Source organism: Heterocephalus glaber, unplaced genomic scaffold (assembly GCF_053883595.1).
Source record: "Heterocephalus glaber isolate CG9 unplaced genomic scaffold, H.glaber_assembly_v1.0 deba00001463, whole genome shotgun sequence".
Classification (NCBI taxonomy): domain Eukaryota; kingdom Metazoa; phylum Chordata; class Mammalia; order Rodentia; family Bathyergidae; genus Heterocephalus; species Heterocephalus glaber.
In genome coordinates this window covers 6,664,058-6,678,253 of record NW_028258310.1, presented here as the reverse complement: position 1 = coordinate 6,678,253, position 14,196 = coordinate 6,664,058, and the positions used below count along the sequence as shown (strand labels likewise).

At 33.5% G+C, this 14,196-nt stretch overlaps 1 protein-coding gene across 3 annotated transcripts in view; it reads right to left on the bottom strand.

Moving 5' to 3' along the window:
- The window catches only part of Slc12a2 (solute carrier family 12 member 2), a 98,363-nt gene that overhangs the window by 28,257 nt on the left and 55,910 nt on the right, over positions 1–14,196 (bottom strand). For all 3 annotated transcript variants that reach the window (XM_013075753.3, XM_004854442.4, XM_087180562.1), the window contains exons 8-13: positions 12,349–12,476; positions 12,111–12,195; positions 9,582–9,733; positions 3,316–3,423; positions 2,043–2,166; positions 850–951 (exon numbers count right to left, since the gene is read on the bottom strand). In XM_013075753.3, coding sequence (XP_012931207.2) covers positions 850–951; positions 2,043–2,166; positions 3,316–3,423; positions 9,582–9,733; positions 12,111–12,195; positions 12,349–12,476 — 699 coding nt within the window. The remainder of the gene's footprint in view (positions 1–849; positions 952–2,042; positions 2,167–3,315; positions 3,424–9,581; positions 9,734–12,110; positions 12,196–12,348; positions 12,477–14,196) is intronic.

The following is a 14,196-nucleotide window of genomic DNA, read 5'->3' as shown; positions in this document are numbered from 1 at the left end:
ATCTTTCCTGCTCTGAGAGACTGGGCCTCAGATGGAACACCACCTTCGTTCTTTCAACTCTTTCCCTGACTTCTAGCCACTGCCTCAGTTTATAAAAAGCCCCATACATTGTTTCAGTTGAGAGTCCCCTTTAGGGGATTAGATTAGAATTCACTGCATTAAAAATGTTTTGGGAGGCTGAGGATGAAGACCAGATAAAGCATATACTTAATATGGGTGAGGCTCTGGGTTTTATTCTCAGAATAAAGAAAAAATTTTTTTTTTGGTACTGGGGATCAAACTTGGGATCTTGAGCTTGCAAGGCAGGCGGTGGAGCTAAATCCCTGCCCGCCCCTGCCAGATTTTTTTAAATGGTTAACTATCACAATAATGGTCTTAGAACTCAAACAGAATCAGTCACACAGTAGAAAAGAGTTCTTAAAAAATATCAAATTCTGGGCCTGGGATTTAGCTCAGTGGTTCTGCCACCTGGCTCGCAAGCTCAAGGTACCAAGTTCGATCCCCAGGAACCAAAAAAAAAAAAAAATCAAATTCTTCCACAATGTTAGAATTAAAATGCTACATTAAATCCTTTAAGAAAACTGTGAATTTCATGATAAACAGATCTTTAAAGATTTAATTTGATTTACTTACAAAAGCAAACTGAGCATTAACATGTATATGATGGGGCCATACATGTATGGCCATCCCAGCAGGCAGCTATGTGTGTGCCACCGGTAGTTCAAACCAGCAGGAACATGTAATGAGCTAATCCCATGCACACTAATTTTAAACATGTGTGGAAGTTGTTTTCTTTAAAATGAAAGAAATTAATACATTTATAAACTTTTTTAAAAATGTAAAAATCACCTGGAGATTTTGCAAGTGATGCATGGAATACTGAAAAATTGATCAATGCATATGAAGCAAGGAAGAAGTTAGAGATGATTGGAGCAATAACATTCAGTTCAGCTGCAAAAGAAATGTGACAAATTAAATGACTGTAATTTTTTAAAGTTATGAAATAGTCACATTCTTAAGATAATACAGTAGTGAATACCCTTATATCACTGTCTAGACTGAATATTTACACTTTTCATAAACACATCATATACTATATACTTTACGCAGGAATCAAACTTTTTGTACAGTTGAAACTTCCTTTATTTCACTATTCTAAACTTGGTATGCTCCTTACAATCACATTTTATATACTCTATACATATAATACATATATAATCTTGAATTACATAGGATTGTTTAGGATGTTTTAAAAGTGACATTAACTAATATCATACTGTATCTTTTCTTCACTTGATCTTTTTTTATTACATCTGAAATCCATCCATATTACTATATGAAAACCAAATTTATTTTTTTTTACTGTTGCACATTACTCTATAGTTTCATTCTTGATTTAGCTTGCTTCCATTTTGCACTATTGTAATGATATCAGAACCATCCTTGTACATGGCAGTTTAGGTATGTATGCAAGTTTCTCTAAAATGCACACCTAGACAGAGAACTGCTGGATCATGGAAAACCTTACTGCAGGTTGTCAACTTGTTCTCCAAAATTAGGTGAATCAAATATATATCTAGCTGCATTACGTATTTCCATGTAGTACTACAACTGATGGGATCATTGGACTTTCAATATTAACCAATCTGAAAGGTTAGATAAATTCTTAAAACGTCAATGTCTTTTTAGCAATGGAAGACCAAGAGGCTCACATGTAATTAAAGGCAAAAAACAGATCAGTGGAAGCATTACCTTTCTGGTGGGCGCTAGCATTTATTCCCTTATGCCATTATTACATTCGATTTAGGAACAAAAATGTAGGAGCTCCCTTTATCCCTGATGGAGACTTAGCAACCATAATAAATTTAGCAAATATTTATTGAATGCTAGTATTTGCAATACTTTATACATTAATTTCTTTGATTACAAGGAAATCAATTTACTATACCAAGCAAAGTAACACTTTTTAGTAATTTAATGTTTAGACCCTACTACTGTAAATGCAGTAAAATCTATATTAATACACCATTTATATAACTAACCAATTAAGATGAATCCAAGTGCAATTAAGAATGTTAAGATGTAACCACGAAGAGGTTCATTATTTTTTCCATAACCTTTAGCAAACATATGGAAAGCTGGGTAGATGTTGTCCTTACAAAGAGCCTAGAGAAAAAATGCAAATATTAAAATGAAGTATATCAAAATTAGACCTAGGACTTTACAAAAGGTTAATCAGGTATGGAACCCAAGTTTCTGATTCTTATCCCTGTTTCATAGTGCTTCACTCAGGAAGTGTAAAGGAAATTCAAACATTAGAATGGTATTTGGCTTAAAATAATACTTAAATTTTTATCTATCTTACCTCATACCTATGTTAAAATTCACCTGTTTACGACAAAAGAATCACAGCATCAGGCATACAAATAGAAATATAATAAAAGTTAAGTTGGAAGACTGGTAACTATGACATAGGTGTGGTCTACCTTATGAAAACCAAATCAAAATTCTAAACTTAATACAAATAATAATCACTTTTCTTATAATATTACTGAATATGGGTTTAAGAAATATATTCTATATCTTACTGGCTATAACACTAAAAAGGCTACAGAATCAACATTTCATTTGTCTGATTTAGTAATAAAAGTATTTCCTAATCAGTGTCAACAGTTTAATGCTCATTAAAGGGAAATGATATTTATTCTATTTATCAGTGTACATTTTAGCAGTTAAAGCAATGTGCAGCACATATTAGGCATTCAAGTATTTGTAAAATAAAACATGTTTGTGCCAAGTTAATTCTGATAAGGTATTTTATTACTTCTGTATTTTTTGTCTTACATTACACATTATACTTCTAAAAATACATTACCACTTTTAAAAAAAGACATCTTAAAGGCAGATATCTATCTATCAATCTTTCTACCTATCAGTGTTGAGGACTGAACTTGGGGCTTAGCATATGAGATGTGAGCTACATCCTCAGCCCTTTCTTAAATTTTATTTTGAGACAGTGTATTGCTAAGTTGCTTGGGCTGGTCTTGAACTAGCAGTTCTCCTGCCTCAGTCTCTTAAGTAGCTGGGATTATAGGAACATGCAACCATGCTTAGCTCAAAGACTACCTTGAGAGTAGATAAATGTACAAATACGTATATAAATATGCATATCATTCATTTACAAAAAATTTACACCAATCATGATACACTTGCACATGTAAATATCATACAAGTGAGATTAACAGGTCCAATTAATTTGAAATAGTAAATACCTTACTTCCCCCTAATAAAGGCCTATAATTTGAAAATACTTACCTGAAATATTTTGGGAGCACTCACAAGAGATGCTAATGCTGAAGAAAGAGTGGCTGAAAAGATACCTGCAGAAATTAATGGTGCAAATCCTGACACCATGCTCATTACCTTAAATAAAAGTGACAAACATGGAAAATAAGTCTTAGAAACAATTTGAAAAAGAACACACTGTTACATAGTCACAACATGATTACTCTAATAAAAACAACTAATACTGGGGATAATTCGATAATAATAAATAATATGATAGAAAGTACGTTAAAAATTTCTGAAGTAGATTTGCCAGTAGCACTTAAGAAAGTCTTTTTATTTTATATAATAAGGCTATCTATGAAAAATCAACAGCCAACATTACACTAAATGGTCAAAAACTGAAAACCTTCATGCTAAAATCAGGAACAAGACAAGGATGCCCACTATCACCACTCCTATTTAATATAGTTCTGAAACCATTATCCACAGCAATTAGAAAAGAGAAAGAAATAAAAGGAGTAAAGATAGGAAAGGAAGAAGTAAACATGTCATTATTTGCTGACGATATGATGCTTTACATAGAAGATCCAAAAAACTGCCAAAAGACTTCTAGACTTAACTGACAGATTCAGTAGAGTAGCTGGATATATGATCAACACTCAAAAAACAACAGCTTTCTTATACACAAATAGAAGACACACTGAGAGAGAAATTGCGGAAACAATTCCTTTTACAATAGCATCCAAAAAAATGAAATATCAAGGAATCAGTCTAACAAAGGAAGCAAAAGACCTCTACACAGAAAACTACAGCACTCTGAAAAAGATCGAGGAGGATATAAGAAAATGGAAAGACATCTCTTGTTCCTGGGTAGGAAAAACCAATACAGTGAAAATAGCTATACTTCCAAAACTACTATATAGATTTAATGCAATGCTGATTGAAATTCCAACAATATACTTCACAGAACTAGAGAAAATAATACAAAAATTCATTTGGAACCAGAAGAGACTTAGAATAGCAAAAGCAATTCTAGGCAACAGAGACATGGCTAGGGGTATCACAATCCCCAACGTGAAACTATACTACAATGCTACTGTGATAAAAACAGCATGGTAATGGCAAAGAAACAGACCCAAGGATCAGTGGAATAGATTAGAAGATGCAGAAACAACTCCAGACATACTCAGCCACCTCATCTTTAAAAAAGGAGCCAACCATCTTCACTGGAGAAAAGATAGCCTCTTTAATAAATGGTGTTGGAAAAACTGGATTTCAACCTGCCAAAGATTAAAACTAGACCCATACCTATCACCATGCACTAAACTAAGATCAAAGTGGATTAAAGATCTAAACATTAAGACAGAAACACTAACCTTGCTGGAAGATAAGTTAGGTAGAACTCTTGAAGACATTGGCATAGGAAAAGACTTTATGAACAAAACACCTCAGTAGCACGGGAACTAGCAGAAAGAATCAACAACTGGGATCTCATCTTATTAAAAAGCTTCTGCACTGCAAGAGAAACAACCAACAGAGCTAAGAGACAACCTACAATGTGAGAAAAAAATTTTAGAAGCTGTACCTCAGACAAAGGACTACTATCTAGAATATATAAAGAACTGAAAAAAATCAGATTCCCCAAGTTCAAAGATTCAATTCAAAAATGGGCATCTGAAATGAGCAGGCATTTCTCAGACAAAGTAAAACCAGCAAATAAATATATGAAAAAATGTTCAACATCACTGGTCATTTGAGAGATGCAGATGAAAACAACACTGAAATTCCACCTCACCCCAGAAAGAATGGCTGCTATCAAGAAATCAACTAATAACAAATGCTGGTGGGGGTGTGGGGAGAAAGGAATCCTTTCTCCACTGTTAGAGGGAGTGCAGACTGGTCTAACCACTGTGGAAATCAGTATGGAGATACCTCAAATAACTAGGGCTAGAGGTCCCATTTGACCCAGCTATTTCCCTGGTAGGTGTCTTCCCAAAAGAATTAAAAAAATCATACCAAAGCAATGTATGTGCATCCATGTTTACAGCAGCACAGTTTGTAATAGCTAAAGCTTGGAAACAACCCAAGTGCCCATCAACTGGAGACTCGATAAAGAAGATGTGTTTTTTAAAAATAAAATGGAGTACTACTCAGCCATACTGAGAAACTAGAGACATTTATAGCTAAATGGATGCACATTGAGGCCATACTCTTAAGTGAAATAAATAGGACACACATGTGTAAATACCGAATAGTTCCTCTAGTGTGAGAACTGAAAGTGTAAATAAGAATTAAAATGATTAAAATGAATAATTGATAATTTGAAATAGAAAAAGGTGTACGGGTGGTGGGAGGGAAGGGGAAAGGAAAGAAGGGAAAGGAAAAATTATGAGAAAAGAAAAAAAATGGAAACAAAGTCTATGTAAATAGGGAAGGGTGCAGGGGTGAAGGGTGCACAGGTAATGGGGAAAAAATAAGAACCAAAATGTATCATGTACAGGTACAAGCACCCAATGATAAATGTAAATGTCTTGTATACCTAAAATGTACCAATAAAAGAATTTAAGGAAAAAAAAAAAAAGAAAAAGAACAAGAAGACACTGTTACATCGTCACAACTTGATTACTCTAATAAAAACAACCAGTACTGAGGATAATTTGATAATAATAATATGATGGAAAGTACATTAAAAATTTCTGAAGTAGATTTGCTAGTAGCACTTAAGAAAATCTTTTTATTTTATATAATTACCTAGAGTTGGGAAAGTGCCTAATGAACTTCCAACTATCCATTACCGAGTTTCAACAACAACGAAGTCGGGGCCAATCTGCACACTGTTTTTTAAACGTCCCAGATATTTAATGCATAAGGCTTTTTTTTTTTTCTTTTCAGACAAGGTCTCCCTGTGCAGTTTAGGCTGGTCCTGAACTCACTATGTAGCCCAGGCTAGCCTTGAACTTGCAGCAGTTCTCCTGCCTCTGACTCCTGAGTGCTGGGATCACAGGTGTGCACAAATATTTTAGTATGTGTCTCCACCAGCCAAAGGACTTGACATCTGCAACTACAATGTCATTGTCCCAGTTTAAAATCTAGTAATTCCTTAACAGTACACATATTCAGTGAGCAAATTTCCTATCTTTTAAAAAACTGTTTGCTCAAACCAAGATCCCAAAAAAGATTACATAGTATTTGGTGGATGTTTCTTTAGGTCTTTATGAAACTACAGGTACACCTTTCATTTTCATTTTATTATTTTTTTGCGTGTGATTTCTCCTTTAGAGATCTTGTATTCTAGAGTTTGAAGCTATATCTTCATTGAAAAAACAATAAGGTCTGAGGGTGTAGTTCAGAGCTCACCTGACTTGCATTAGGTCCTCGGTTTGATCCTCAGTAATGCAAAAGAAAAAAAAAGCCTCACAGGTATTCACTGCAGAGTTCCTTCTGTGTCTTTGAAATTTTTCAACATATAAAATTGAGCTGAAGGAGCTATTTGATAGCTTCAAATATTGTCAACTTTGTCCACTATACATTTCCCAGCAATAAAAATGATCACCTAGATTCATTAGTTCAGTTATGGGAAATTGTTTCATTTATATTAAGAACATGAAAACTGAGGCCTTGGGGATAAGAAAATCAGGTGTTTATGACTGTGACACACTTGACTATAATTAACACTATAAACAGATGGAAAGCTAGCTATGGGCATAGTTCCTGCCCCAATGCCTAAGTCTGATTTCATATGTAAAAAATCACCTTGCTTTACTTAAAATGTCTTTCTCTGTATCTTCTAGCTGACAATAAAGGCAATTTTTATCTGAAATGTTTTAAGAAACATTAGAATCAACCTCTCTGGGAAGCTTTGGGAGAAAAAAACTTGAAAAAATAATTTTCTGTTTAGCCCTTCAGTAACAATTTAGTAGTTTCTTATGTGCCATCCATTACTCATGATCATTATTTTTCACAGCAATTAAAGCTAGATTGTCTAGCATTTCTAACTCTATCTTTAGGATTTTAAAGGACAGACAATTAGAACAATTGAAATGAGACAACAGATTTCTGTAATACATACAAAATTCCATGCCTGTCTATAATGATCTCAAAGCTAAAAGCAAGGACGGAGATAAAGCAAAAGAGTGAGGAACAGAGAATACAATATATCCTACTTTGCTGACTGCAGAGCTGACACCATAAGCATCATGTATAATTTCAATAATGTAGCTTTCATGTCAAAAATTAGTTTTCTCTTTTATCGGCTCTCAATTATCATTTCTATCAGCTCAAAAAACATAGTTACTTAAATCAAAAAGGAGCTTAATTATAACAAAACTCCTCTGCTTGGGTGAGTCCATACTAGACTTGATAAAGACAACACAGTTTTGTATTTTAAGGCAACAGTGCAGAAATCTGACTGCCATTCTTAGTCACTGGGCAGAGACAGGCACTTGTGCCTTTCATGCACAATATCAATGTCAGAACTGGGTTGAATCACAAGCTGCACATGAATACTTTCTTTCATTCCTACAACTTTGCTTAGTCTTGTGACTAGAAAACAAAGCCCTTTATTAAATAACAAGGTCCAATATTTATAACTACTAAAAGTATAGTCAATTGCTTGAAACTATACAATAGAAAATAAAATCACTAGTAGTTTGTTAAAAATTTGTAACATTTACATATTCTACACTACACATTGAATTCTCAGCATTTTCAGATTCTGAATTATTCTGTGTATTATGGGAAGTAAAATTTTTCTTAGACTCAGCAGTACATACACTCATTCACCACACTGTTTTGTTTTAATCCCGTGTCTCTGTGTCTGTATTCTTTCTACCATCCCAGAACTTGATAAACAGCTCTCAAATTCTCTTATCTAACTTTTTCCAGTTAAATTTTTCTAAGTTATATGTTTAGCAGAATACACTTTCATTTCACTTTTAATATGTTAACAAAGCTAATAAATAGCAGAACTGAAAGTCTGCAAAACCTGAGAACTAATACTAATTTTTACATAGTTCATACACTTTAAAAATTCACTAACTTTTCAAGCATTTATTCAGAATTAAATTCTCTTAAATGGTGGTTTGGTACAGAGGTCTCTAATTCCCAGGCAGTCTGTGGTCTCTTAGGAACTGGACGACATAGCAGAAGCAAAAGGTGAGTGGCAGGTGAGCAAAGATTTATTTGTATTTACAGCTACTCCCCTTCCACTGTGTTCTGCCTGTCAGATCAGAATAGATTCCTGTAGGAGCATGAACTCTGCAATTAATTGTGCATGCAATGGATCTAGGTTGTATTCCTTGTGAGAATCTACTGCCTAATGATCTGAGGTTGGGATGGGGAATGTAATCACTATGCATCATGAACATATACTAATTAAAAAAAAGAAGAAGAAGAAACTGGTCTCTGGAGCCAAAAAGGCTAGAGATTGCTGGTTTGGTACCACGACTTTATATGGGCCATATCTAATTAAAAAACACTGCTTTTGAGACTGATCAATACTTTTTAACAAAAAGAACATTTATATATAAAGCCACTGTGGAAAACGGCAATAATTAGAAAGCTGAACTCACTTCAATTAGTATGAATTTTAAGCTTCTCACAATAAAAATGAAATACTTAGGTATAAATCTAACAAAATATGTACAATACTTATACTAATGAAAGAAATCAAAGAAGATACAAATAAATGGAGAGGGTTGGCACATTCAACATTGCTGTTCTCTTCAATTGACACATAAGTTTAATGCAATTTCAATAAAAAAAATCTCAGAAAGATGTTTCGAAGATAAAATATTTTAGACTTTTGTAAGTAAGGCAAAGAAACTAAAATAGCAAGAACAGTTCAGGAAAAGTATAAAGTAGGAGAAATCATCTTGCTGCCTTGAAGACATATATAACTACACGATTCAAGAATGTGTGGTACTATGAAAAGACAGACACAAAGCTCAGTGGAATAGAACAGAGAATCCAGAAACAGACCACACAAACAGGACTACGAGCAAGGTGCTTCACAGATATCTCTTTGTTATCTGATACAGTACACTTACCTACTACATACACATACACACTAAAAATCACACTTTAGTACAAAAGCATTATCCTAAGGGGCTTTTTGCTAATAAATAGTCTCAGATTTGCTGTATTTTTTTCCCATTAATAATATAGTTTTTGGGGGTATAAAGTAACAACAGTCTTGCCTTCTAATACATAGCTGTATTCTGAGCAGTTAATTTGATAGTGATCTAATCCCCAGAAAAGTACAGAAGATTTAACCATATAAATTTGATGCTTACCTGAAAGTTGTTCATTAGGCCATAGGAACAAGGACTGCTTTCACAATATGAAAAGTCAAAGTTTAATTTGCAGGCTGCAGATGTACAGTTTGTGAACTCTGTTACAATGGTGTCGTTAATGTTCCCAGTGGCATCCCGAACAACACAAGAACCTGAACCACAAGGGGCAACGAGAATAATATAGCTAATAGCTACTTTCTTTTTAAAATTACATACTAGATAAATACTCATAATAGCATACACTGCATTTACAGTTAAGAGAGCTTTGCCTTGCACAGAATTTGGAAAGCATCATGGGCTCCGATATTTAAGTAATGAAATCAAATATTTTATTTATTTGTTTTTGAGACAAGATCTCAGTACGTAATTCAGGCTAGCCTTGAACTCACTATGTAGCTCAGGCTGCCCTCGAACTTGCGATCTTCCTGCCTCAGCCTCCTGGGTGCTAGGATTACAGACATGTGCCACCACATCCAGCCTCAAATATTTTATAAAGACTAATATTCACACATAAATACTTAACCTTCTGAGTATCACTATGGAAAATGGTATATTAGCAAAACTATTTCATAGCCTATGCAGTTAAGATATCCTTAGGCAAATATAAAAACTGTTGAAAGAGTCCCAAATAGAAGAAATGTTTTCTTATACTCCAAATATTTTATAAGTGAAGCATGGCCAAAGATGAGGCTTTAAGTAGAATCAACTTTTTTTCAGGCTTCAGGTAAAAATCAACTTTTCCTCAAATGTGATTATGTTGACAATAAGACTCAGATTTGCTTTAAAATTAACCCATCAGACAGAGCAACTACCATGTACTTATAAGTTTTGCTAAGTTTCTTAAAGTTGGGTGATACTTATGGTAGAAAATGCTTTCTACTTTTTGGTAAAATTGAGAACTTACATAATTACATTTAAAATTTATACTGAAACAAGCACTTAACAGGAATAATATATAATATACAGTTAGCGGTAATTACCGTTCCTTAGATTATATATTACTTTCAGAAGCACTTTAGCAGGTGTTAGTTCATCATATAAGAAAAATTATAGGCATTTAATAAGAATGGACAATAAAATGAAGAGATGAAGAAAATGATAATGATTAGACATGGTTCTTTACTCTTCAGTTTCTTCCTGTACCATTTGAAAAATCACATTTTTATTTCTGAAAACACGGGAGTTGGGGAGTTGGAGACAAAGTCTTGTGACTCATCTCCCCCAAAGTGGTTATGCTTTCATGTGCTTCCTATTTCAATATTCTGTACCTTTGATTTTTTGAATGAAAAAGGTTCTTTTGCATTGAATTTGTTATATAACCACTGGAGTATAAACTGTCTTTGCAGATACAGCTGCTGAACACCAGGGAGAAGGGGCTAATCCTATTGCTTCAAGGGATAGTATAAACAGTTGCTTTTTTTTTTTTTTGGTACCGGGGATCAAACTTGGGACCTTGCACTTGTGAGGCAGGCAGCAGAACCACTGAGCTAAATCTCCAGCCCCGAAGGGAAAGTATAAACAGAATGAAATAAATCAGAGCTAGCAATTTTCATGGGTCAAAAAAAAAATAAAATGTTTATCTGTGGCAACAAATTAGTTTAATAATTGGAATATCAGTTGTATCATTCTTTAAAACTAAATTTTGTGTAGCTAGCATATGTATGATGTATACAAGCATGCTAGAAACGTTTAGGGAAACAAATTTACTAATCATATATACATATATATTTATCTGTTTTCAAAATTAATTTCAGAGATTTATGTATCATTAATGATAAATAAAATTCAAAATCCTTCTAAGTGTCAATTCAGCATACTATGATATGGATTATAAATAGCCTTTAATAATTCTATTTAAAAAAAACCCTCTTTGCGATGAAAATAATTATTTTAAGCAAATGCTGTTATCTTTGGTAGCAAAATCTCTGAGCTTTGATTCCTTTATCTAAATAGGGATTTAGAGAACAGTTTACCACTTAAGTCCTTTTAAATTCTAAATGCTATGACTTCATAAATGTAAGAAAAATGGTTTTAAAATCATTTTCATTCAATTTAGTAAGATTTTAGGGAAAGTTTTCATTCAGCTTAGTATGTCCTATTCTTTAAAATGAGTGTTTTCACTGCAAAAAAAAAAAAGGACAGGAACTGCTTAACAGTCTCGATAATGATTTTATTATATGAAGCTAGAACTAATCACCAAAAAACCCCCAGAAATTTATAAAGATCCATGAGTAAAATTCATTCACTTTCACATTTGAAATATTTTTAAACAGTGAAATTTAAGCGTTTACAGATATGATTTTACATATTTTTCTAATTTCTGTAATAAATCCAAGAGAATATTAAAGGAGTTGTTGATTTAATGTCTGGAAGTCACTACCAGTTTTCTTCAAACTTTAAAAAATTAAAATAAACTCTATGTATTTATATTGAAATGTTTCTCAATATAAAAGTTAAAAAATGTCATGAAAATATTTACACTATGTATACTATGAAATTTCTGAGACAACAAAATAGAAGGCTATTTACCTACAGATACTGCAATTCCTATGTAAACCAGGGTTGTAATTAAAATGGCTAAGAGTGTTCCTTTGGGTATGGCTGACTGAGGATCCTGGAATAGAAGAAGACTTTTTTAAGTCTCTTAAAAATAAATACGCACATATACACACATATATACATAAACATATCAGTTAAATATATGTATATATATATATATATATATATACACACACATATAATTAATGCAGTACTTTATAATACTTACTGCAAGATCACCTGAGATATTTGCTCCAGCTAGAATACCAGTTGCAGCAGGAAAAAAGATGGCAAATACTGAAAAGAAAGTCTCTTCATCCCGAAAATCTGGTCCAAAGTTCTCGTTAAAAATTTCAGCTACAGAGAATAAAACATTTTTGGCAATTAATGGATAGCAGATTAGACTATAATTTGGGTCAACAGTAATTGATAGATATGATCCCCAACTTTTCTTCAGTTCAATTAACTGGTAAACTCTTCCTAATTCAAGTATTAAATTTACAAAGTCTTTGTAAATAGGGAGCAGTGGAAGAGTTGAAGGGAAGGCAGAGGAATGGAGAAAAAATAAGAACCAAAATACATTATGTAAAGGTACATGTTTGCAAAGATAAATGTAAATGTATTGTGTACCTAAAATGCACCAATAAAAGAATTTAAGAAACAAAAGTTAAAAAAAAAAGTATTAAATTTCCTCTTTTCTTGTATGAGTGAATGGTTCACAAAATGATGACCTGCTCTGGGTCATATCCCCTTTTTTTGTATATACTGCCAAAAAATTTTTAAATCGTTTATTGTTATTACTAGTTCAAATGTAAATCAAGGTGTGACTTAAACCTTCGATCTCAGAGGTGGAAGAAATAAGAATAAAGATAAACAAAAGAAAATATGAATCCAGAGTTTTTTTCCTCCACTACTTTCAGCTTAATTTCCTATCTGTATAGGTTTTAAGTCCTTATCTTTTATCTATTTCTTAGTGGTAACCTGTGTCAAATAATTTTATCTAAGGCACCCTAAGTAAAGATTCTTTCTATTTCAACACTAATGAATGCTTCAGTTGTTCCTACTGTATGTGTCTAAAGACAAGTACTGACAATAAAATAACATGGTCATTTCTCAAATATTTGAGTAGGTATCATGTGCCAGGTTCTGCATTAAAGCTAGTTAATATGGTCACAGTGCTCAGACATACAATATGAACAGGCCAAACATGGTCCCTCCCTTCAAAGAATGGGGAGCTTCTACAAAACAGGTAAAGAAACAGGTCATTACAAATAGCAGTAAATACACTGGTAGAAACAGGGTGTAGTGAGAAAAATTAAAAAGAAAAGAATCTGATTTGGTTTGATTGCAGAAAGCTAAAGTCATATAACCAAGGAGATAATATTTAGGCAAACATTTTATGGAACAAGAACCAGCAATGTGATAAGGAAAGAACATGCTTGGAATGAGAAACAATAGGCACAGTTCTGAGGTAGGAAAATGCTCAGCTTTTAAAGCTCTTATAGTAAAAGGGCAAATGAAATGAGATTGGATACATCAGAGTGAGTCAGATTACACAACATTTTACAGATGTTTAAATTTTACCCTAAATAAAATGGAAAGCCAGAGTATAAGAGAAACACACAAATGGCATGATGTGATTAACGTGTGGACAATGGCCTGAAGGGGTCAACGTCGGAAGTAGAGATACCAATTAGAAGGTTGCTGTGGGCTCCGATCTATAGGTAGGGGAATATCATACTGATTAGACAAGAGTTAAAAGGGAAAGAGGTGGGTAGGAAACAAGAAGCACTGAGATCCTGGTTTCTTCTACTTGCAGAGATGAAAAGCCTAAGGAGGAATAAATAGGAAGGATATCATGCAGTTAGATATACCGTATACCTATGTTTGGACTTTAAACAGGATTCAGAACAAAGCACATCAGTCTCTCAATAGTGATTTTTTTTTGGAGGGGAGAAGGGGTTTGAGAAAGGGTCTCCCTCTGTAGTTCAGGCTGGCCTTGAACTCACTATGTAGCCCAGGCTGGCCTCGAATTTACAGCAATCCTCCTGCCTCAGCCTCCCGAGTGCTGGGATTA